This window comes from Leptidea sinapis, chromosome 40 (genome assembly GCF_905404315.1).
Source record: "Leptidea sinapis chromosome 40, ilLepSina1.1, whole genome shotgun sequence".
Taxonomy (NCBI): domain Eukaryota; kingdom Metazoa; phylum Arthropoda; class Insecta; order Lepidoptera; family Pieridae; genus Leptidea; species Leptidea sinapis.
In genome coordinates, this window is record NC_066304.1 from 382,562 (window position 1) to 409,135 (window position 26,574).

The 26,574-nt window shown below is 34.9% G+C and overlaps 1 protein-coding gene across 1 annotated transcript in view; it reads right to left on the reverse strand.

Annotated features, from left to right (window-relative positions):
* Positions 1–3,771: 3,771 nt before the first annotated feature.
* LOC126976309 (paired box protein Pax-1-like) overlaps positions 3,772–26,574 on the reverse strand; it is a 79,086-nt gene continuing 56,283 nt past the window's right edge. Inside the window, exons 4-5 of the mRNA XM_050824590.1 lie at positions 9,126–9,327; positions 3,772–7,241 (exon numbers count right to left, since the gene is read on the reverse strand). Of these exons, the coding sequence (XP_050680547.1) occupies positions 6,616–7,241; positions 9,126–9,327 (828 nt within the window). The 3' untranslated portion in view covers positions 3,772–6,615. The remainder of the gene's footprint in view (positions 7,242–9,125; positions 9,328–26,574) is intronic.

Consider the following 26,574-nt stretch of genomic DNA (forward strand, 5'->3'; position numbering starts at 1 on the left):
CGTAGAGAAGATGTATCGTTAATCGGAAATCTTCGAACAGGAACGCACTCTTCAACAAATTTTGTGGAGATCCGATCCCTCTCACCCTCTTAAAAGCTATCAACTCAACACTGTTACTTATGGCACGGCTTCAGCGCCTTATTTAGCCACAAGGTGTCTTCTTCAGTTGAGTCATGAAGCTCAAGATCCCATTGTTCAACGTGCAATTTGCCACGATTTTTTTGTCGACGATTTTCTGTCTGGACATTCAACTATTGAGGAAACCATATCTCTATGTCGCGGAGTTATGAGTGCCTTATCATCCGCTCAATTAAACTTACGAAAATGGAATTCTGACCATCATGATATTTTGCAAGCAATTTCTGGTGAGGCGGAGATATCGAGATCTGTAGATCTCAGCAGTGACAGCCTCTCTAAAACATTGGGTTTATATTGCAAAAGTTCTGCAGACACTCTGTTATTTTCTATTGACATTCCTCAAAATGTCACTGTGAATAAGAGACACATTTTATCAACAATTGCTCACTTCACAGTCTTTGACCCACTTGGTCTTGTTTCACCTTGTATAGTGGAAGCAAAAATAATAATGCAGCAATTGTGGATAAATAAATGTGGTTGGGATGATCCACTTCCTACACATATAGGACAATCCTGATTAGATTTTGCTAGTTCATTACCACAATTGAATACCTTAAGCATTCCCAGATATGTTACGTCTAATTTACCCATAGACATAGAGCTGCACATCTTTGCAGATGCCTCAGAGAAGGCGTATGGTGCATGCGTTTATGTAAGATGTTTGGACAACGATGGTATAGTTACCACTCATCTGTTAGCATCTAAAAGTAGGGTAGCTCCCATTAAAACTATCTCAATTCCTCGACTGGAACTGTCAAGTGCTCTACTTGGAACGAGGTTAGGAATAAAGATATTAAGTTCCTTAACACTCCATATCAGTAGGTGCGTCTTGTGGTCCGATTCGATGATTGTCTTAGGATGGTTAAGTACTTCTCCAGTTCATTTGAAAACGTTTGTTCGGCATCGCGTATCCGACATACAGGAAAGTTTCTCAGCTCATGAGTGGCGCCACGTTCCTTCCCAAGAAAACCCGGCAGATTTCGCTTCACGAGGGTTAAAGGCAGAAGTTCTTGGTAAATCATCTTTGTGGTGGTCTGGGCAGTCTTTCTTGAAGTCCGAAACCAATTGGCCAGAAAAACCCAAGCAGGAGGTGCAAGTTTCTGATTTGCCAGAAACTCTCGTTAAGTGTTTTCATGTTGCCGAAGAACCTAACTTATTTTCCGAGTTAATCAACAATTGTTCTTCACTCTCAAAACTACAACACATTACGGCGCTCATTCTTAGATTTGTAACAAATTGTAGAGATACCTCTAAAAGGGTTATCGGTAATTTGACAGCAACTGAATTCAATAATTCCAACAATTTTCTATTAAAAATTGCACAAGACGAATCTTTTGCTGAAGAACGACAGTTCCGTGACAGAAGTTCACGGAAAAAATTGCCCCATAAAAATAAACTTCTTCCTTTGTCACCATTTATTGATGAAAACGGACTAATTCTTGTTGGAGGCAGACTAGGGAACACTAATTACGACTACAACACAAAACACCCAGTTTTACTGAGTAGCAAACAGCCTTAACATATGCAGACTGATCTTTAAACATTTTCACATAAAATATTTGCATGCAGGTCCTCAACTCCTTTTAGCGACAGTTCGACACAATTATTGGCCTCTATGAGGCACAAATCTAGCAAACTCACTGTGCGCTCCTGTGTTCGGTGTTGTAGACTGAAGGGCAAAACGTAAAGGTAAGCCGAAAACCATAATTTCGGACAACGGGACTACATTTGTTGGTACATTCCATGAGCTTTCTAAGGTCCTAAGCCAGCTTTCACCAGCAGACACTGTCGAAGATGGTATTGACTTCTCATTCATACCCGCGTATACCCCACATTTTGGTGGTCTTTGGGAATCGGCTGTGAAATCAGTAAAACATCACCTCAGGCGAGCTCTAGGCTTAACGTACTTAGACTATGAAGAAATGAACACTTTGTTAGTGCAAGTAGAAGGAATTTTAAACTCCCGTCCAATTACTCCATTGTCTGACGATCCCATGTTACCTTATTGCAACAAAAAACGAAGTGGCTGCAATCAAAGGACGATTTAAAAGAAGGGGCTCTTGTACTCATAAAGGATAAGAGTAGCCCCCCTCTTATGTGGCTTTTTTAATTGGACGCTAAGATCTCCCTATCATTCAAGACCAGGGCACTGGGCGCCCTCCATGCAAATAAATTTTAATTTGCAAATGTGTTATTTCGACATTACTTTCAATACCCCAATACTAAGAAGTTTAAGGGCAGTTCCACTTGTATTTTCTATTCCGTGAGTCGCACAGTAATAACTAGGTAAACGTTATAAACCTATGAATGACTTTGCAGTATTAATGCGAAACTTACTATTACAGTTGCATGAAATTACTTCACTTCCGGTGGGTTTTTAATCTTTCCTGAACATTACCAACGAATTTACATATAAATCTTGTGATTATGCGAAGTGGCATGATATAAGTGTTATATTAGCTATAAATGGCAATAGAATTGGCATACATAATTAAGAATTTATTAAAGTGGAACTTTTATTAGATCGCTTCAAAGTTTTTGAAGTGAAAACTTCTTTAGCGGTGTTGAGCACTTTTCTTGGGTATAAAATGTTAAACTTGCGTCACGAGACGTGACCTGATCCCAAATTCGCAAGACAGTTATAGAAATTATGGATGAAAGTTGATTTTTCTGAGGGATAAACTTTTAAATGTAAAATAATTATAATAGTTTTGAAGTGTAAAATTTTTAATGTAATATAAATTGTTAATTTTGTGTACAATAAATGAATATTGTATTTAACCACATGCTAGAACTTTTGTACTGATAATATAATATAAATAATAAAGCAATTCATGCAAAATTATTCCCTAACCATTCCAAAATATTCAAAAATGCACAACATTGATGTAAAATTTTTCACTTTTGCCGGCACTCCGGGAGTGCAACCCGTTTTTTATTCCTCCATGTATCGCATGTCACATTGCATCACCGCCGGCCGGCGAAGGGTTCACCCCTTGGGTTGAATCATTAATTTCAATTAGGTACTGAGGTACAAAGTCAGGTTGGTTCACAGTCGTAAATATAATAAAAAAAAATCTTGAAAATTAAATCAATATTCATATTCAAAGTGTTTTCTGGATTATCATTACCTAATATCGCTTGAGATAAAAAATCATGGGTGAGTACGTAAACTTGTTCGATAGGCTGTACATTCATATTCTTCTTTTTATCTCGTTGTTATGGAGTAGGAGGAAGTATGGTCTTGAGGTGATCTGATGGTAGCCTACTATCAGATCACCATTGGTACCATAAGATTCGGAAGGTAGGAACCCATTGGTAGGAAATTTCATCGACCCCCTGAAACCTTAAATTAGAAGAATAACGTTTTGAAGGTTCATTGTAGAAATGTCCCTGAAAAATTAATTTTAAAAATAATATATTCGTTATCATAATCATTAAATGTCTCAGAATTGCGAGTGTCGCTTAGCTGTCGCAATGTCCGAATCTTGTGGTACAGGGCATTCAGCTGTTGACAAGCGCAAGGCTGCCGGCTGCGGTATCGGTAATTGACAATGAGAAGAAACCTGGATTTTATTTTATTTTGATCAACTCTCGGCCAATGACGAGTTCAGGCAAAATAAAACTCAGCTGTAACTTTTTGGTTTATTGTGCTTTTAAACAACTTCGACGATTACAGTACACTAAGTAAATGTAATACATTACTCATTTATATTATAGAATATACTTACTAATACATTGTAAGGACAAAATAATAAGCCTAATATTGTACATGTGGCTCACGTGATGGTGGGCGGTTCATTAATAGAGGCCATTTGCACTTCCCGGTCTTTTCAGTTACGGAAGATGGTTTCTAGCTACGTCAAAATTTACGAATATACCGACAGCCCAGAAATTTTCTCTCTAAGCCGCGAAGAAACATCAAATATGAATACATATTCAGTACCTTACCTATTACTCGATAGTAGTTTAGATAAGGTACTCGGCCTAGGGGCTTACTTAAGTATATATACAAATCTCAACTGTGGCACGCCTTCATCTTAAGATCCATTCTTTTTGCAATTAAAGTACCAAAGAATACTCGTGTGAGTCGCGGGGCAGAGATTATTTCGGCCATTGACCTTAAAAACGTTATAATATTAGATATATTTATATTTATTTTTATTACTCTACGTAATGTATACTATACGTTTTGCTATAATTAAATACGAGCACGACAATATTTATATACATATTTGCAAGATTTTAGGACACTTCATGTTTAGTCTATTACAATATTATGTGATAACGCCCCCCTGCGTGAGCGAGACGCAAAATATCAAAATATTCATAAACGATAGAGACAGCAAATAAGGTGCCATTGACCGAAATTATCTCCTCATTGCGAACTTACTATTGTACCTAATTTACGTTTATCTACATTTTAAATTAAATTATTTACAAATAACGTACCTACGTACAATAACCTACATTAATTTAATCTACAAGATTTAATTGATGTGTTTGAAACCTAATTGCTTTTGCATTTTATTGCGAATTAAATTGAATTAATTGTACGCCATTAAACGGCAGAACTATCGTAATAATTAAAAGTATTGTTACATGTTAAGTTATAAATATGGTATGTATTACTATACAAAATATAATTTATTAATATAATAAAGTATCACAGAAACCTATATGAAGGACATAAGAAGGAAGGAATAAACAATATTTATTACAAAGTATTATGACGCATTATTGTATAATCTCTGCAAGTTGAGAGAGAGACGGGCCGCCATCTTGTGACGTCAGCTCCAGGCAGACATTTAATATATGACATCGATATGGTTCCGTCCGTATTCCAACTCGCCGAGGTAAGGAACACATCTTTCTTAGAAAAAACTGCCTTTCTAATCAACTCTTCTTATTATTATTACCATTTTCTACAATATATTTACAATTATGTTTATTAAAAATACAGCTATGTAACAATAAAATTTGCTAAACATAATAATTAAAAGTAATAAATTAACTAATTTAATTAAACTAACATACTACGGGAATGTTTTGTTTCGACTGATGATGGCAAGTTTTAAAATTATAATATGGCTTGGTAAATTTTGACTAGCTTATACTACAGATACACAGTCGCCAAGTGCATGCGAATCCTGCAGGATGATTTTTATAACATCGGGGAAAATAAGTGTGTAACAAGTAATCTAGAACTCTGTGCTACAGTTTTATCAGAAAAAAATGTTTTTTTTTTCTAAAGTTAAAACTACTTTTTTCACATTTTTTTAAAAGTGTTGCTATCTTTACGAGATAAACAAAAAAAAAACAACCAACATACAATTGATACTACAAAAGAGTGATTTAAAAGATTTTTGGGCATATTTCAAAGATTCAGAGTCTAATGACGCAAATTAATTATGGAGAGACATTGTTCAAGCCACGACGCCAGTTAATACATAGGACGAAATTAAAATCATACTGTAGATTATTGCAAGCTTTATTGACATATTTTTTTTTATATATTAAGTACTTATAGTATGATATACCTATTAAGTATATCTTTTCCATCATCTTGCATAGATTATGTAAGTAAAAATTAATAAATTGTCGAAGCTATAATAATGCTGATTTTATATTTTTTAACTTTGACATGCCTTTGGCACTCCTGAAACATCAAAGCGTTGAATTTAGATGAGATAATGCTTTTTTGTAGATTCCTATTTCTAATCGATCTGGCAACATACCATATTATAGTTTTACTTTGGAAGTTGCATAAAACATGGAACTCAGATTTGGGCAACAGAATTAGATATGTATAATTTATAGTTACTTATTGCAGCGAATTACCCTTTGTCCTGAACGAGATTATTTTCCAAATGATGACTATTATTGTGTGGCTAGTAAAATGAGAACCTTTAAAGGTTCTGTTTGGAAAACAGAACAACAATCTAAAATGCACAAATAAAAATACCGAAAGTTTAGGTCCTAAGCATGCCCCTGGTCTGTCATTAGAGTCCAGTTTCAGAAACTTAGATTAGCTTCATTAGCGGTGGAAAGGTTTCTTAGCACAGGATGGCAGCTAGATATGGCAGGTACTATAGCAGCACCCTTTTCTGGCAAATAACCTAAGTATGAAAACACTATTTGTGTTAGGTTTCAGGGGCGCCATAGCTAGTGAAATTACTGGGCCAATGAGACTTAACATCTTAAATGCATCAAAGTGATAGGCGCAATTGCGGTGCCGATTAGAATTTAAGAGCAAGGCATGTCATATACTACCAGGTATAGGTCATGTTCGTTTTGTCTTTTACCACAAAAAAGGTATCATAAAATATTATGCCAATAATATAATCTTGAATGTGAAATTATGCAACAAAATGCAAGTGTAGCTATGTCATGAGTATTAAATTACGTTTCTGGAAAATGCTTGGGAGCGTCCACTCGCATGAAACACTTGGCAAATGTGAGTGAGTAATGCTGTGTTTACTGCTTATTCTCTGAACTGGAATCCACAGAACAATCGTTGGAACCAACACTCTGTAAGGAACAATAGCTGGCAGGCGAACTCCTATTACTCAAATCCTTATCAGGACATTCGATGAAGCTTCCACTGGGCTGCCGCAAGAAGTTCTGCAAGCTCATTGGATTATTTTGGACAATCTTATCCGGTTTTTTAAGCAGCTCTTCGATCGAATATGGATTCTTTTTCTTTTCTTTCTCCGTTATCTTTGATTCTTCTGCATCATGCTGTTCGTTGCTGTCGTCACTGGCTACTGATATTTGCTCTGACGTTTCTGATTTAACTTCATCTGGCTGACGGTCATTATGAAGATTCAAGGCATAAGGGCTGAAGTTCTTGGTGTCAGGGTAAGGCACCATAACCCGTTGCCATGGTGATATGGGGTAGGGTTTTAGTAGGCCTTGAGCTTGTTGGTTGGCTAGGAGCCATGTTGTTGCCAAGCGCCTGTCGTAGAGATGGCTTGGTGGGGGTGGTGGTACCCTGACAGCGGAATGGGGGAAGTATGGCTGCTGCGGCAGACTGGGCGGAAGACTTTTCATGGACATGTAGTCGATCATGTTTGGCGTCAATTCCGGCTGAGGGTATGGATCTGCAAATTAAATAAATAAATTGAATACACTATCATTTACATTATACAGAACATTGTAACGAAGAGATAAATGTAGGCAATGGGAAATCGGCTCACGCGTATTGTCCATAGACCTACTTAATGGAACAAACTTTTTTCTCAAAATTGGTTTCTTTCGAGTACTTTTTGATGTCAATTGAAGCACAACAACCGCATCGGAAATTAATGGCGCTCTCAGAGAGACGGAACGGCGCAAGAAATAACAGTATCCTTCTTACTCTATTTAAAAATGACAATAATCATACATTCTTATTCTTTTTTTAACTTTAACTCTGGAGTTATAGGTTTTATCCCTTATTTCTAAAATCGAGTCTTCATCAGATCTCAACGTTTAAAGGTCCTAGTAAGCTTCCCTGACTATTCCCGTGATGGTGTCCGTACGTCTGTATATGTATGTGTGTGTGTCTCTTATAACTTTTGAACGGCTCGACCGATTTCATCGCGTTTGGCGCCATTCGAAAGGGCTTGACCACTTAGATTTTGAATATAATTCGGTCCGGTAGATTTTAAGAAATCTCAAAAAAACGTTTTTTTGGAAAAACTTTTAAACGGCTGTCGATTCCAAAAACCAATCAGCTCGTTTGGCCAATCTCCACCAAGCCGGTCAAAATCGGTTGATTCGTTCGTGAGTTATCGTTGTTCGAAAAAAATTTCGAAGAAATTCCGAATTCGATCAATTGAAACTCTTTGAGAGGCATTAGAAACTGCGTCGAATGCCGCCAACTGTGTCTAAAACGGTTCATTCAGTCAATAGTTATTGCCGTTTGAAAATTGAAAAAATAGTGTTTTATCAAACTTTTATCTGAATTTTGTGCTCCAAGAGCTTAAAAACATAAAACAGATAACTCTTTGAGCTGGAAGAGCTCAAAATAACAAAGCAAAATCGTCAAAAGTACAATTTGAAGCGTTTAGGTATATAATAAGTGGAAAGTTGCAGAGATGGCCTTAAGGATCAACCGATTTTTTTTATTTTTTTTTTATAAAATTTTGTGGGAATAAAATTTATTACTTAAATAGTCATAGCTCTATTCACAATCCGTGATATCATAAAGAAAGTCATATAAGTTATAGTAATCTTTAGCCAATCTTTAGCACATAAACGTCTTTTAACAATTCTTTTGAATGTCGTAACATATGTATTTTATACATTTTCTGGGATCATGTTATAAATAAAGCATATTCGTCGCCCAACAAACTGAACTTAACCGAGCAATACGCATTACGTGTAGTTTTTCAAATCCATCCCTATTATTACCTCCCCACTTGAGGTACGTCATAGAATCAGTTTTAGCAGTGAGCTCTACCAGTGGGAGGCTCCTTTATACAGGTTGCCGGCTAGATTATGGGGACCATAACGGCGCCTATTTCTGCATTGAAGCGGTAATGTCTAAGCATTACTGTTCCGGTCTGACGGGCGCCTTAGCTAGTGAAATTACTGGGCAAATGAGACGTAACATCTGATGTTATCGAATTGTTGGGTTTTTCAAGAATCCTGCGGCACTGCATTGTAATGGGCAGGGCGTATCAATTACCATCAGCTGAATTTCGTGCTCGTCTCGTCCCTGATTTTCATAAAAAAAAACTGTAGTTACCAGTGGCTATCACAATAGATCACATTGGTCGCAGTGAAACAGGGCTGTATTGAAAAGTACTAAAGCCGCTTTACAAACCATAACGATATTATTACCCTTGGCTAGTCAGTTCCCTGGAAGTGCAAAACTAATCAATCCAAAAAAAGGTATCAGGAGAGTCTTCCTTTCAGTAAGTATGCCAGTTTCTGTACGGTAAGAACTTAAAAATAATCATTACACAAGCTGAGAAGCCAACAGTTTCAATAGAACTTACCATGTGGATTTCTAGACTCTTCATCACTCCAAGCGAGGCCACTGTTCCTAAGGATCCTGTTGACAGAAGACACCGAGGGTATGGAGTGAGGCTCACACACCCTGGCGCTGAGCAGTCTCTCCCTGATCTCCCACGCAAACATGCCAGGGTTCTCTTGCTTCAGACGGAGTATCTTCTTCACAACAGTTGGTGTTGCCACTTGCTGAAAGAAAATATATCGTAATTTATATTATTAGAAAAGTTTAGCAAATTTTAGTAGTGGATAAACTTGTAGGTTCACGTTACCGAATCGGCCATGTTTCCGACACAGGATTGCGTCACAAAACATTAAAGATTTTTGTTTTATATTTAAAACAGATTCATTTGATGCCATTCTTGAAAATACCCAGTTTGGCCATAAGTTATAAATAAAAATACCTTATTTGTGTGTATGTATTTATTTATGAAAGTCTCAGCAATAAATAAGAAAGAATTTATTCGAATTTAATACCTTTGATTTAAATGCCGGCCTATAATTTGTCTAGCCACGAATCTTTAGATATTTACACACTGTTTCCATGGGAAATTTAGTCGCTGCTGCTTCTAGAGATTTCTTAAGCGTCTCGATGTTGGCCTGTCGATTAAAGCAGGAGGTGTCTTTTAAAACTGACCATAATTTGTAATCCAAGGGGTTCAGATCTGAGCTAGACGAGGGCTAGTCTTCAGCTGTTATAAAGTATGGAATGTTGACTTCAAGCCATGTTTGGGTAGACCAGGTCACAAAATTCAGTTGTCTATCCAGCAGTTTAAATAAACTTCATTAATTTTTTCTCTTAAAGAAAACCAAGAATTATTTTTAAATCCATCATTTAATTACGCTGTACGTCATATTCCTTACACGTGTTAATCAGGCTGGGTTCCCCAACTGAGATGTTTCTCGGTATAACAAACAGATTCAACGTGTTATTATATTGTCGTTAAGTAAACGCGAAATACACCTGCGTTGTCACAAGGATGTCGTAATTTAAGAGCTTCGTATAAAATCTTGCAAACTTTTAGATAAATAAAACTATCGTTTTTAGTAGCTATTGAAATAAGTTACATAATTCATTGATTTATAATTAATAAATTCAAAGAAGGTTACTAAGCCGTGTGTTTTTTACGTGTGTGTTACGTTACGTAACTTGGTTGTTGGATTTTTTTTCCTTTGAAAGGCTTTAACAAAATGGTTTACCCTCGTCAAACTTATAGTTCGCTGTGAAGTTGCTACGCACACATATCTGCGCAGATACCTACATTTTGCACATTCGCTTCCGAGAACCTACTATCTTGTACTGCGCAACTTCAGAGCAAACTAGAAGCTAAGCGAGGGGTGAACATGTTTGATATTGGTAATTTATACGAAAAAATATTCTAGTTTTTCATTTTGTTGTTACATATTTAGTGCGTCTCAAGAAAATTCAATTACTTAAGCCCAAAGCTCGCTAGGAAACATGGTTCAAGTATGGAGTTTTGATGCTTGTTTTGCAGTTCCGGCGCCCATTTCTGGTTTTCTTCACCAGTACTTTATGAAAAGGCTAGTTTCTATCAATCCTATCAACTGTTTTGTATCGGTTTTGATGTTTTTTTATTATAAGGGTGTAGGTAAATCTTAATTTTTCAAATTAAAACAGAAACACTCAATCAGTTCATAAGCGGCGGAGATCTGAGGGAGCAAACATAAAAAACATAGACATGAAATGAGAACTTCCTTTTATTTGTAAAGTATACTTAAAATTAAAAATTTTCGCGTAAAAATACAACGCATTTTTTTCTGGCGCAGATTCCACGACTATCTATGCTCAAAAGGTAAGCAGTTACAGTTCAAACTACTAATATAAAGATACATTCGTGTTTTAATACTCCTTATTACATAACAGTTGCATAAATAACTATTACGACGTACCTATAAAGTTATAGTAAAAGCATCAAAAACATATTATAGTATGGAGTATACCTAATTACTTAGTTGTATGTAAGTAATTGTCAAGTATTTGTCTTAATATTAAACTGCATACCTCATTCAACATTTATTTGTAAATGTTATTGTTAAAATTGAGAATTCAAAATGGTTTAAAACGTGGTTTTAATAATTGTTTTGTAAAACTAAAACAGGTGCGTGAATACAAAATTGGTAGCTATTCCCATATCATTGGCCGTTCTAAAACCCATTATACGTATTTTTATAAAAACGCAACTTGCTTCCACGCGAGCTTCGAAATATAATTATAATCTTTACGCAACTGTCAAATATAATGTGTAAATAGTAGCCTTCCGATCAAAGAACCCACTTGGATTACAAGGCGTTAATTTTGGCGGGAAGCTAGCAATTACGCCATTAGACGCTCAATCGATATCCTATTGAACCATAGCCTAGAGCCGATCTTTTTTTATTTTAATGGCTTTTTATATTCGAAATTTGAAAGTGTTCAATTTAATTGCAGTGTCATTATAAAGCTGCGTTCTAAACTGTAAATGTCAAAATATTTAATGTTGCCAGAATTATGTGATTCGTGTTATTATGAGCCTATGGTTATTAATGTTGTTGAATACACAGGTGTATTTAATTTTCTAATGAGTAATATATTAAACGTAAATCTAATATTTATATATGTTGTAGGTTCAGGTTTTGTTATCCTTATAATGTTTATTTCATATTATTATAAACAGAAACACATTTCTATTTTTAGCCGACTTCATAAAAGGAGGAGGTTCTCAATTTGTCGATATTTTTTCTTATGTTTGTTACCTGAAAAATTTCAACTGGGTGAACCGATTTTGATAATTCATTTTTTATTTGAAAGTTGGTGCTTCCCGAGTGGTTCCATTGTAATTTGGTCCAGATCAGACAGTGGCATCTATGAGAAAATCATAAAAGTCTTGAATTTGCTATACATACGTATAGCAAAGTGGATGATAAATTTACGAATTTACGACACAATTACGAATAACTTAATATCGCGCTAACCGATTTCGATAATTGAAGAATTTTGAGAATGGAACTTTGATAGTTTGGTGAGAGTTTGGTTAGGTTCTGATTACGGAATCCATGACAAAGTAACGGAACTCTTCAATTCTTAGGATCAAATTAACGATACTCGGCCGAATCTTTGTTATGCTATCCGGATATTTAAGTCTACCATTAATAGTTATTGTCAAGTAATTGTCGTAGTCGAATATGATGATCAATGGGACTCCTTAACGACTTACAGTGAGGGTGAGATCTGTGGCAGAATTTCCAACTGTCTGTAATCAAATTGGAAAGCGCTTACGTTCATTGCTGCATTGAAAAATTTATATATACATTTTTTTTTATAACACATATTTAGACAAATTGTGAGTAAGTGTACTTCAAATTCCCTAAAAATAAAAATAAAATAACAAAAAACAACCGACTTCAAAAACACTATTCCAAAACAATAGATATAATATGCACTAAAAAGTATAAAAATAATTGCGTATTTTTATACAATCTAATTAATTAATCTAGCTCTAGTTACAAATGTTGTAATTTTTGGAGTTGGTGTCATCAAGATAGGTTTGTTACTACATACATAGTTATAGGTGAGATGTGCTTGAGTCGTGACAAGGCGAGAGGCGAGAGCGGGTCGCGGCGGAAGGACACTGAGTCCAAAAACAATCGTAACTAGAATTAGATTAATTAATTAGATTGTATAAAAATATGCAATTATTTTTATACTTTTTAGTGCACATATATATTGTTTTGGAATAGTGTTTTTGAAGTCGGTTGTTTTTTTTTTGTTAATTTTTTTTGTGTAAAATATAAAAGAAACGATCGCGGTTTGGACAGGTATTATTATCTTAAATGCTTTTTAAGTTTCAGAAATTATGTACTTACTGTAAAATTAATAATCTGTAGGCACATATAAAATTTTAATAAAATAAATACGATATGTTAAACTGATATTGAATGATGATGTGTTAAACTCGCGCCAAGAATTCTATAAATGTGAAAGTATCTATTAATAACTCGAGATATAATAAATCAAAATTCGAACATCCGAGAGATAAATAATGTTTTATGATAGTATAGTGTCTATCTACACTATATTATCATAAAACAGGAAAATAGGAACTTTAAAACAAAAAGAAAAAAATAAAAAATATTCTTATACATTCCAAAGTTGATGCCAATTTGAAACAAATCTACGACATTTAATACACTATACCTAAAATGTAATTTTAATATATACAAATAAATGAACAGCCGTTTTTAATTAGTTTTCTATAATATATATATTTCTTTTGTGCGTCTGTTGTAACTGAACTCCTCCTAAACGGTTGGAACGATTTTAATGAAACTTTCTGTGTGTCTTCAGGTGGGTTCTCGAATGGATTAGATTGACAATTGAACTACCTCCTAAACGGCTGGACCGATTTTTATGATTTTGTGTGTTCCAGTAAATTTGAGATTGGTGTGTATCTACAGGTGAATTTGAGAATGATTTAGATTCACAATTGAACTACCTCCTAAGCGGCTGGACCGATTTTTCAAATTTAAGACGTGTGTCAGTACTAAAAAAGTCCTGTCGAGACAGGACAACGTCTGTCGGGAGAAGGTTTTAGTACTTTAAAAATATCATATTATGTTGATTATTACTTCTCCGAAACCTATATTTCTTACTTAGAAGTACCTATATATTCCCGGTACAAATAATTCAGTGAATGACATTTCATTACATAATAGTATGACAAATAATACAATGAGCGGGCGCTAATTTATATATCAAAACAACGATTGCCGGGTCAGCACTTGTTTATAATATATGAAGTTACGTTGTTTTAAAGTTGGTAGTCATGAATCATGCATGTTTAAAGTCGTAATTATTAAGGTGTTCCGATGCTTAACGCCTGAGTTGACTTTGAATACCGAAAATTCGCTCTAGTTAAAATCGTTTTTCTCTAAATTAAAACAACAAGCAGTTCTAAAAAAAATTATGATAACTATAATATTACGTCGGATGGTTGTTGTGCTTCTAATTTATATAAATCACATGTTGTAACTAAAACAACATAAATTGACTTCGGAGTATATTATATACTCATCGGCCTTAAAGTTACACCTGAGAATATACAAAGAATGCAAAATGTTTACAAATAGACATTTTGCATATTATATTCGGACGTTTAATGTTTCCCGCGTTTATTTGGAAAACTTCAGAATTATCATTGTATTGACAGTGTTCTTAGCGATAAACAAAATTTTTAACAAAAAAAAAACAACCGACTTCAAAAACACTATTCCAAAACAATATATATGTGCACTAAAAAGTATAAAAATAATTGCATATTTTTATACAATCTAATTAATTAATCTAATTCTAGTTACGATTATTTTTGGACTTAGTGTCCTTCCGCCGCGACCCGCTCTCGCCTCTCGCCTCCTTACGACTCAAGCACATCTCAGCTATGTATGTAGTAACAAACCTATCTTGGATGACACCGGCTCCAAAAATTACAATAATAAAAAAGAACATACCGACGAATTGAGAACCTCCTCCTTTTTTGAAGTCGGTTAAAAACTTAAAACTAACTAAGAAATCCCTATAAATAAAATATTTATTATAATCAATATAACTTTATTTTAATATAACTTTTTTTATTCCTTACAGACGAATCAAGCTGGCCTTTGAAGCAATTTTTAGTACGTATACTTAGATGACACATTTAAATTTTGAAAGATCCGATAATAACGGGTGTTTAATATGTAGCTTGCCAAATCATCATTAATGTATAGATGAGAGTTGATAGATTTAATATTCTATTCCTTACACCGTAGAGAGGCTTTTCCCTTAGATCATTTATACGTAGAAAGACTATGGACAGTTGCGAAAGCGTCGAAAAAAAAATTTGAGCACGCTAACACAAAGTGTCATAGAAATTGCGAGTGTACACGCACACTAAATTTATAACCTGGCCTGAACGAGACTCTATCTAGACGTATAAATTATCTAAGGCTTTACAAAAATTTTGTTATAATTCAATAGTGTAATTATACCTAAGTAAATGAAAAACAAAAGATAAAGTAACACGAATATTAATAGAGTCCATAGTGCAATATAAACATTCCAATACTTCATAATTAACAATAATCCACCGAGCACTTCGTAAACGTCCGATAATAAAATATCAAAATGTTGGAATTTTTTCATAACACGTATGTAGATACAAGACGAGATATTGTAATAAATGAAAGTCCGTGCGAACGTCCAGGTGCTTGTAATGACTTGTTTAGTTCCCGGCTTTGCTCATTAGTTCATGTTCGAGAGGTTTATTAACTTTAGACGACTATATCTTTTCATTTGACGGCTGAATTTTGAGTGTAATTAGGCGGTGTGGTGTCGTGATTGAGTACGAAATACAATGTTGACGTTACTTATCAGAGATAATAGAGTAGTTGTTTTAGTAGTTGTTTTTTTAATCTATTATCTGATGTTTTATGAGGTTAAGAAAAATAATAATCTGTATTCATGTAGTAGTTAGTTAAATTCACGAAATTTTTATTTCAATAAGTTAGACTGGTCAACTGTGTTTTTAATCACTATATTTTATTATTATATAAAAGGTCTTTTAATATTTTGTCCATCTTTAGCAATTAAAGCTTCTTTATTATTTTAAGTGCTATTCGAAAATCTCCATGAACAGAAAAATGCTTGAAATAAGTAGGTATCTAATACGAGTTACGAGTATATATTAGTCGTATCTGTAACTTGTTTAAAAAGCCTAAGTATGGGCTTAGAGAGTTAATTGAAAAAAAAACAATTAAACTGGTATTTACTTGATATGTTCATGAATAGCAAATCCAAGTGTAAATTCAACGATACTATGAAATCGCTTGCGAATCAGGTCACGGTAAACGCGTTAAAACAAGAGAATACAGTACGGAAACAAAAGTGTCTTAAATCCGAAACGATCCGTTACCAAGCTGCAAGACCATTATAGTAGAATAGCGGACCGCGTGACGAGTTGCCATCCCGCAATGCTTTTTGCCATCTCGAAGCATTCATCATACCTTGACACATCCAATTTATGTTTTTGCAGCCACGCAACAAAATGGCGGCGCGCTAACTGTCAAACGCGCGCGCGATTAACGTTTCTTATTACGGATTTCTATTAGACTTTCCACCTTCCTGATGGGGTGAAAGATAATTTACCGGGGCGTGAGACCGTTGCTTTAATGACGGATTGATTCGATATTAATTCGAGATCTACAGTTAATATTGGCTTAATGGCGCAGGTGCATAGCTTGTCTAGGTGACGGTTTTTTGTAAAAGTAATGCGACATTATTGTGACCAAAGGTGAAACTCACGTTGATTATTATAATCGTGAAATGAGCCTTGTATACTTAATAACGGGGATTTCGTGCACGAGCTACAGACATCTGTAATACTTAACAATCTACAGACTTTAAGAAACTCTTTTAGTAAAGATGTTTATTGTCATATTTTGAGAAAACTGGAAATTGTTTGCCCAGAGCATAATCGAAAGAATATTTAAGATTTTATGTACCTAATTTAATAGGATATATGAGCAAATGGAAACCAGATAGTAGGTGATGGTAAAGAACCCCAATAATACTGACGTGGACAAATCAATGTTAAGTCGTTCTTAGAAGAAAAACTAAATCGGTGGTATTTTTATGGCATTGCATTTCTAAGAAATCTTGCAATTTAAATAGTTTTAAGTTAATATTGATTTAAAAGAGTGACAATGAGTTTCTTTATCATCTTCACATTGCAGCTGAACCTTTTCCAAAGTGGTGGTAAATGGTAAAATGTGTAACTTTTGAGATTCATAAGGATAATTTTGGACATATAAAAATAAATAAATTTTTATTTGATTAGATTTGAGTTAAACTTTGGTGAGATATGTTGTGCAGCTCAATATGGAACAATTAGTTTTGTTTTCTTTGTAGTAATAATACTTATACTATAATATATTCATCAGTAATAATAACTATAATAACCCTTACTGCAGTTAGCGATCAACCCATTTATAGTCACTCTAACATCCCGTGCGGTATTCCAAAGCGTCTGATAGCGACGGTATCGTCCACAATTTCCAATATACTTTATGAAGCAGCTTTACGGTATTAAAAGGCGTAATAATATTGACAATATAATCCGAATGAGCCCACAATAAAGCGAATAATCCTCTATTGCTACGGGAATGTTTACTGCGATAGTCGCAAAATGCGCTGGCAACATAACCTCAAATTATATGCGTAAAAGTCAATAGATAGGTATTGTGAGTTATTTATGAAAACATTTATCTTCGGTTTATCTCTTAAACTTAAATGTTTAATATTAAATAAGGATAGTTATAGTATTACCATTTTTAAGCTTAAATTCAAATTCAAAAAAATTTAACTAAACGAAATTCACAAAACAGTTTGATGTTTCCATAGTTTTTTTTTTGGTTCTGTTCGTCCATCTGGACAGGCAAAGGAGTCAAGTTTCCATAGTTTTCGACGTAGAGCAGACCATTGTCTATGCTTATGGACCAGAGAAGAGAGAACATATACAAAGAAAATATAAGTAGTTATTGTACCGATTGCAAAAAAAACTTTATTGCACTAATGATCTAGTAGTTGGTCACTGTTTTCTGTGTATTTTTTTTGAGTTTACTACTTTAGAATAGTTTTACACATTAAAGTGCATGATATTAAAGTTGATTAGTAGATGGTTAGTCAAATCAAAGGTTAACAAAAAGTGAAGGGTCACATTTCCTCTGCGCAATGTAGGTACTCGCGCATATCTTAAAGCGCTCCCCGCTCCTCAGTCCAATTATTTTTGTTTTGTTTATTTTTTTTAATTTCATCTATTATTATTAAATAAATTATTAAATAAATAATGTAATGTTAGATATATAATTGTATGTTCCATAATGAATACTTATTTTATCAAATTAAAATGAATAAATATATGAATTCATTTACTTCCCTTGCCTACAATATATATACTAACTAGCTGACCCGACAGATGTTGTTCTGTTCATAATAAAAAAAACTCTTGCGGATGGATTTTCGTAAAATCCGACGAAAGGAATATTCCTACCAAACTTCAAGTCTCTGCGCCTTATGGTTAGAGATATCGTGATGAGTATTGACTCATATATATATATTGATATAAGTGGAAAGAAATATACATATAATATATATAAGAGATTTCCACCTAGTTATATATTTTAAGATAATCGTTTTTAAAGAGTAAGCTCCAGTCACGCGTCGGAGTTTGACACGCCCAATTTTTTTATTGGAAGAGTATGACAAACGAGCATACCTGAAGGTATATGATCACCGCAGCTCTTACTTACTTCTTACTCTCTTGTTATACCAGAGGAATAAGAAGAACGTTGCCGACTTTTATATATACATATTACATACTTTTACACAGATTTTCTTCGTCAAATTTGTTTTTTTCACTTAATTTAGTAATATGTATATATTTTTGCTGTAAGATATTTGCAAATTAATATAGAAAAAGTATGGCTGAATAAGAATGTTTTTAAAGTTCTATTTTGAATTTCGAATATGTCAAATTAAAAAGACCGTTGTTCATTTCCAACCGCAGTTATTAAGGCATTAGCCACAGATAAGCCCAGCGATTGGTTGACATCGGTTGACAGCTGCTAGCATCCCATGACCCGAGGCAGACCAATCGTTATTAATGTCACAAATCACCACGATCCAAACGATTGCGGGAACCAACCTAATTATTCGTTATTTCGATCGAATTACATTTGACAATAGATAAAAGTTTTGTCTATCGGATACTAATTAACTGGCTTTTCGATTAAGGTAGTTTAGAAAGTGTTCAATTTTATCACTGATCCGTGATAATATCTTGAGATTGTCATTTGTTTCTTTTAAATACTGTAGTATTTTATCTAATTATTGGGTGGATATTTACTTATTACTGTAAAAAACCCTAACGGTGGTTGGGAGCTGGTAGCATGGTGTTTTTTTTTATGGAAAAGGAGGACAATCGAGCGTACGTGTTACCTTACGCTAAGTGATTACCGCCACCCACATTCTGTCTCTTGCAACACCAGGGGAATCACACGAGTTGTCGGCTTTTTAGAAAGGTGCATGAGCTTTCTTTGAAGGTAAAACCCCATAAGGACGCTCAATCAGCATACACCAGACCATGATTTACACTTGGAGCACAGCTTGGCTGTACGTGGAAGAAAAATCCTTAAATACTGTGGAGGAGCGCCACACATCCAGAAGGGATGAAATTGTAATTCCGTCTACCGTAAGCCATTCCGCGACCTTCTCAAGAGAGGGCTCGATAGAAAACACAACTTTCTTTCGGCACTGGTCGACGATTACCCGAGAGAGACCTGCATGGCCAGTGTATACGGCATCTCCAGCACTGTCATCCGTATAGCAATGCATGTTAGAGACGTCCTTCCAATCATTGATTTGCAAAAGAAGCAGTGTGAGAGATAGTGTACAATCTTAAATAACTAGTGATTGTTGAATTCAACTGTGAGTGGGATGATATCTTGATTATTTAAAATTTGGTAACCAATTGTGATAATTTTACATACGAAAGAGGAAATAAATGCATAAACGCATTAATTTTCTCAAAATCGATTGCTTTAGAATTCTTTTTGATGTCACTTCAAACACCTTCCACTACCACCTTCGGACATAGCGCTCCGAGAGAGATTAACAACTAACTTTAATAAAATATACAATATTGTACTGTCATTGTTATTACTATAAAATATAAAATCATTAACTAGTCCTAGGGTATCCGATCAACTGTGGAGTAGTACGATTTACGACACAGCCATTTTTTATAAAACATTATTATTATTTATAGATAATACCTGAACAGTGACTGGGTCTTTATTATAAAAGTGTGCAACATTAAATTTAAGTTTAATAGTAGTTAAAATGCTTTGTTGAGCAAAAACGATTTCGAACGTTATGTCATCTATGTAGGGTTATCGTATCGTTGTGTAATGGGGAAAAAAATTCTGTTAGAGCGTTTTCGCACTACGTCCGATTATAGTCCGATCTGTATCCGTGAAAACACGGTCCGGAGTAGTCGTAGAACTATTTCTATGGTACTTTACGCACTAGATCCGGATTCCGTCATCCGATTTCTTTCCGTAATCTCCGTTCCGGAGAAGATTATTGATGGCCCGAAGGAGCCATAGTACTATTGTATGAACGCTCGCGCACTGCATCCGGTCCGAATTACAGGTATGTGTAGTGTTGATCTACCTTCATAAGTTAGATTATATATTTATAAGTAAACAATGATAAATATTGTATGATTAAGAACTGAGTTTTACTTACCTTAATGTTACTGCAAGCATTTCTTCTGGTGGTATATATGGTCTAAATTTTGGTGTCTTGTCGCAAAATATTATCTTTTATGTGATGTAAAACAAAATCGAAAGTAGACACACTCATTCGGTAGTAGGTAATTATACACTGGCCTTCAAAAGTAAGTATCACACTTTTAATATTTCATATTTTTCTTTCTGTTTTAATTTTTTTTCAAGATCGATGGGTCTTGTTTTAAAAATTTATGCTAAAAAGCACATAACATTTATTTATCATGCCTCTTTCAGTTGAAGAATGTGCTAGGATCATGGCTTTTCTGGAACTAGGCATCAGTATGCGTCGCACTGCAAGAATGGTGGGTGTGACGGTACGAACGGTCCAGAAGGTAAAGCGAAGGTACGAAGAGACTGGACACCATCTGAGGAGACCTTGTAATGGCAAACCCAGTCCAACTGTGTTAAGAAATCGCTACCAAAATGCAGTTGAAGTCCAGCAACAGCTACTTCAGACCCGGAGGGACTACATTAGTGACAGTACAGTGAGAAGAAGACAGTGCTGAAGCAAATTTGAAACCCCGAAGACAAGCGAGTGGCCCAAAACTCGAGAGACAGCATCGAGTAGCGAGACTGCGATACGCCCGTGAACACATGGAGTGGGAGAAAGAAGAATGGTCAAGAATTTTGTTTGCAGATGAGTCTCGATTCTCCCTTTACACTTCTGATGGAAGGCGAAGTGTTTACAGGCGACCTGGTGAGCGATACCTTCAAGCCTGCATCTCAGAAAGAGTCCAATATTGTGGAGGCAGTGTACATGTATGGGCTGGCATATCTTCAGAAGGTCGCACAGAGCTAGTAGCCATAGAAAATGGCACCCTCACTGGGCAAAGATATGCTCAAGAGATTCTGAATGAGTATGCAAGGCCGTATTTAGCAAATATGGGTGATGGATCGATGCTGATGCATGATAATGCCCGGCCACACACGGCTCATATCGTACAAGAGTATATTCAGGAGGTCGGTATCAGCGTGATGGCTTGGCCATCAAGAAGTCCTGATCTCAACCCGATTGAACACGCCTGGGATGAGCTTGGGAGGCTAGTCAGAAATCGCAGACCACCACCTACTACCCTCAGGGCACTAAAGCAGGCCCTGGTAGAAGAATGGGAGAATATTCCCCAACATCGGCTCCGAAACCTAGTGTTCAGTATGCCAAACCGGTTCGAAGCTGTAATCAGAGCTCGAGAGGTAATACCAGTTATTAAAAATTAAATAACATGTAATACATTTTAGTTGAATTTTTTTACACTAAACTAAAAATGTCCATTTTTATTGTTTTATCTTTTTTAAGTTAAAAATGTAACTAATGTTTACTTTTAGTTTCTAAGAATTAAAGCCTATAAAATTTGCAACAAAACGTTTTTAATCTTAAATCTCTACCTTCTTTCTATAGTTAAGAAAAAAATTTAATTTGAAAAGTGTGATACTTACTTTTGCAGGCCAGTGTATAATTTCTTGTCGTATCGTCGTAACATTTTGTGATGATAGTAAAAAGTTCCTTTTAAACGTCTCACCCCCAAGAGAGGGTGCACCCAGAATTCTTTACTACTTCTGCGCCTTTGTAGGTACAACAGCATTGCTAGATGTTGACACCGATTGAAAGGGGTCTCAACATCGGCGTGAATGCTCTGCTGTGGCTCTGCGTAAAATGCCGTATGAGAAAAGTGGCCCCTGAATTGCTTTTAATTGGATCAGAGATCGGACTAGTGCGTAAGCTCCGAGAGGATCACATTAAAATAGCCTAATTATTAATAAATAGTATATTACGCACCTAGGGAGAAAAGGAGTTCATTCTCACCTGCGGAATATTGACACAATCAACAACAATCGCGGGTGGCAATGTCCTACTTATCTCACGAGGTGCGTATACGATTTTTTTCCCACCTGGATGAAAAGCTTGCTTTTAGACAAAAATCGTCTTGCCGGGAGAGAATCGACCACTTTTGTCCCTCGTACCAGGGCCTAAAATACTAGGTATTCATTGAGGTGCGAAAAAAATGTATTATTTATATCTATATAGAGACTGCCAATAATATATCGCTAACGTATTACCCAGATTTATCAAATGATTTTACGAGACTCAAGACAATCAACATTCCAATAGAATACGTAGACCCAATTTAAGATTGGCTATGCTGTAAGTTTATTAGCAAAATGAATTGCATATTACCTTTGTTTTGCTGGAAACATTATTTATAGATTTTCCTTGTTTAAAAACAATAATAGATATTGATGTACCTATATAGTTATTGCTTAGTAATATAACTTTAATTATCAATACCTACATTATTATAATAAAATGGTATATAATGTACATGTACTGTACACTAGATATTTTTTCAAGAAAATAATCGTGGCAACAACAATTGTTTTTAATTCGCTAATCTCAGATTGGAATCCTGTTTTCTCTGATGTTTTGAGCTCTTCCTAACCCGTAGTGATTGTATCTTTCCTATAAGTTCATAATTTAAAAAAAATTATTGAAGTAGTGTTAATCCCTCAGTAGTAAATCCTATCCTTTTCTACGGATAAAGTCACGGGCAAACCCTGTCGTTTATAATTCGCAGACAGTTCTGTTTTATGCCAAGCAGTAGTATGCAAGCAATATTCATAAAAGGCATAAAGATCCCTGTTGTCCGTCTGTATGGCTGTCATTAGTCATTAAAAAATTGCACGGAACCCGCTGTGGGCGCGTCCGACTCGTATTTTCCCGTTTTTTTTAATTTACTAACCATACATGAGTGATTTCTTCAAAATCGTTTATGTGACGATTATTTAAATGCAAATTTAACGCGACGACCCTTGACAACCTTTCACCCCAATTTCCGGGCGAGGGGTTAATAAATATAGGGCTGCCACTTACTTACTGCCACTTACCTTGAAAAGCATTAAGTTAGGGTAAGTATTAGTAAACAAACATCTAATTTATATTGTATTTATCTTTTGATATTAAGCTTACTCGCTTCAAATGAACCCCATTCACGTTAATGCATTATTTTCATTTACAAAAGAAATTACAACTAAGCCCCGATTTCGTCAGCGACACTTGAAACTGAGTTTAAAAAAACTCAGTTTAACTTAATCTAGTTGAAATGCCGGTCTCGATCCCGGTTCAAGACAAAGCGATTTCAACAATGCAATCTATGCGTGTTCACGAAAACCGAGCTTACATGTCAAAAACAATAGCAATTATTAAAATAGCTTTCAAAATCGACAACTATGAACAAAATCAAAATTGTTAAAATAAAAAATATTAATAATTACAAATTAAAGCACAATCTAAATCTAAAAACCTTAAAAAATATAATATTATAGCTAAAATATATTATTAAAAGGAGTCCCTTTTGGCAAGGTTCCAAAGATATTGGCAGCGTTTCCCCTTTGAATAGCTAGACTTATTCTTTGTCCGAGGTAGCTGCCAGCTCTTCGGTCTCCTGTGATGTCGACTAACCTTTTTGCTATTTCCTAAAAAAACCTTTTAGCGCTAGGACCCCACGGACCAAGGGTCTCAACACTGAAAGGGACAAAATCATATTCGGAGCCTAGACCCCTGTATTTTGCATGCTTTAGCTTTTTCAGCCGCTTCACAAGCCGCATAAGCTCAAAATTGTTATATGTCAACGTTTCTATTACAATACCACCAGTGACAGCTCTGGAACGCGATCAGATATTATGTTAATCGTAAGAAATTCAGCAGTCACAGTTTAATCGCGTTTAAACAGTATAACTGCGTTTAGTTTGTTTTGGTGAAATGCGAATTTAATCTGTTTTGTTGTTTTCGTCTACAGGCGTAAAGGCGTCGTAACCTCAGTCTGAATTAGTGTTCTAGTAGCATTCTACCTCAATGGTGAAATGTGAGGCTGAGTCACTATGATTAGATTTGTTTAAAGGAAAAATAATGATTGTAAGTAATTAAATTTAAATTAATATGAATGGTAGTAGTTATAACGTATAACGGTAGATTGACACTCAGTAAGGGGTAATAAAATACTATTTTGAGTAATTGAGAGATTATCACAATAATAATCAAAGAGGATGTATACTATAATACTATGCAATAAGGGGCAGGACTGCCTAAGTAAAAACTGAAATTATGAAACGAGCAGTGATTTCACATAAATTTGAATTATTAGTAACTACAGTATGGCGATTGACGACGAAGTAAAATCCGGCTAAGTTTGAAAGTCGAACAGTTCTTAATACGTTGTGGATTTCGCCTATCTCCGTTTTTTACAAGATCTACGTACATCTACGTCATCTGTCAATCTATCAATGACTGCACGTTTTATTCTATCGAGTTAATCGCTTTTTTCTTAGAGAGATTCGCTGGGCTGATAATAATTTTCATAATTTCCATCTGGAGTCTTATTTCGGCTAATGTTTGAAGCAGCCCGTCTAATTTTGACGGGATTTATCAATGGCAGTTAGCTGATTTTATAGGATGTCATATGATGATGTAAGAAAAATCAAAAGTCATAAAAATCAATTGCCTGTTTGCCACGTACACAAAATTAAAGCAGACGATGTCCCAGTCGAACTTCAAAAGTAATGTAACAAAAAAGAAAACGTTCTGCAAGATTCATATTTACAGTGGTAATCTAAGACCATAGATTAAGGATTGGTCTCCGCTGCGCTCCAACTAAATACCGTACTACCTAAGAATAATAGCTTTTTATTACGGCAACTTTATGTTGGGACCGCTATCCCGCCATAGGTTGTCCTGTATACACGTCTTAAATTTGAAAAATCGGTCCAGCCGTTAGTAGGAGTTCACGAACATACACACGGGCAGGAGAATTTATATGGACTCATTCTCAAATTAACTGAAACACACAAAAAGTCATCAAAATCAGTTCAGCCATTTAGGAGGTCCTCGAATCCACTTGAACACAGACAAAAAAAATATCCAAACACGTACAGAAGATAAAGATAGGTTATTTGTAAAGATGCTTAACGACACTCAATTGCATCAAAAAATCATCATGCAAAAATTTTGTACTAAACTAATATACGCTTCGTGTTATCTTAAATTGAAATTAATAAAATACAAAATACTTACCTACTGATGATAATATTTGATCTCAGTGTCTTTCTTATTTCTTGTAGTATTATTTTAAAAAGTTTTACTACGCAACCCGACATGTGTCATCCTCACACATTGTTCGTGACTGGCTCGAGTACCCCACTTGGGCGTAGTACTCGTTGCTGCACTTTGCGACTACGCCTAAGGTATCTAGTTGGAGCGCAGCAGAGACCAATCCTTAATCTAAGTCTAAGACTAAGATATTTCACATAAGTTATCTCAAGACAGAGTTCTAAGAATTTAGAGTCATTCTTTTCGTACTCTATACATATATCAACCACTACAAGACGTTCGACTTACATAAAAAAATCCAATACTTTTTTTTCCAACGGCAGTACAAGACTTTTTTAGTTTCCGACAACAGTACAATATTTTAATTATATATTCTGTATATTCAACCAGGATCACCAGGATAATTAAAACAATATCGACACAGACGATATGAGAGGAAATCGAACCTTAATTATAATTAATATTTGATAACATAATAGTTAATAAAATATGCTTAAAAGATGCCAGTAACTCATCTCTTGACCCGGTTTTGCGGATGTCCATGGGCGTTTGCTTATCTTTTTATTAAAAAAGGTTTTTTTTATATAAAAGGATGAGCAAATGTTATTTCGATAATGACATAAAGTCCACTGGTTTATTATTATTAAAACAGTTTTGAGTGGACTTTGCTTAATATTAAAAAAATGTTTTCTACTTTTTTAAACAAATTTTTTATTTAAATTGCATTTATTTACGTTCATGCTACTTCTGAAAGCCGAGAGCTTATACTTTTTACTATCAAATGTATATACGGAGATGACAACACTATTCGTGTAAAATTGTATTTTATTATTGAAAATTGATAGTAATCTAAAACCCAATAACATGCTAAAGCCACATTAACATCTATGACAAACAGAATATCCTGAATAATTTGTACTGGCAACACTAAACCGCACGTGAGCTATGTTTTA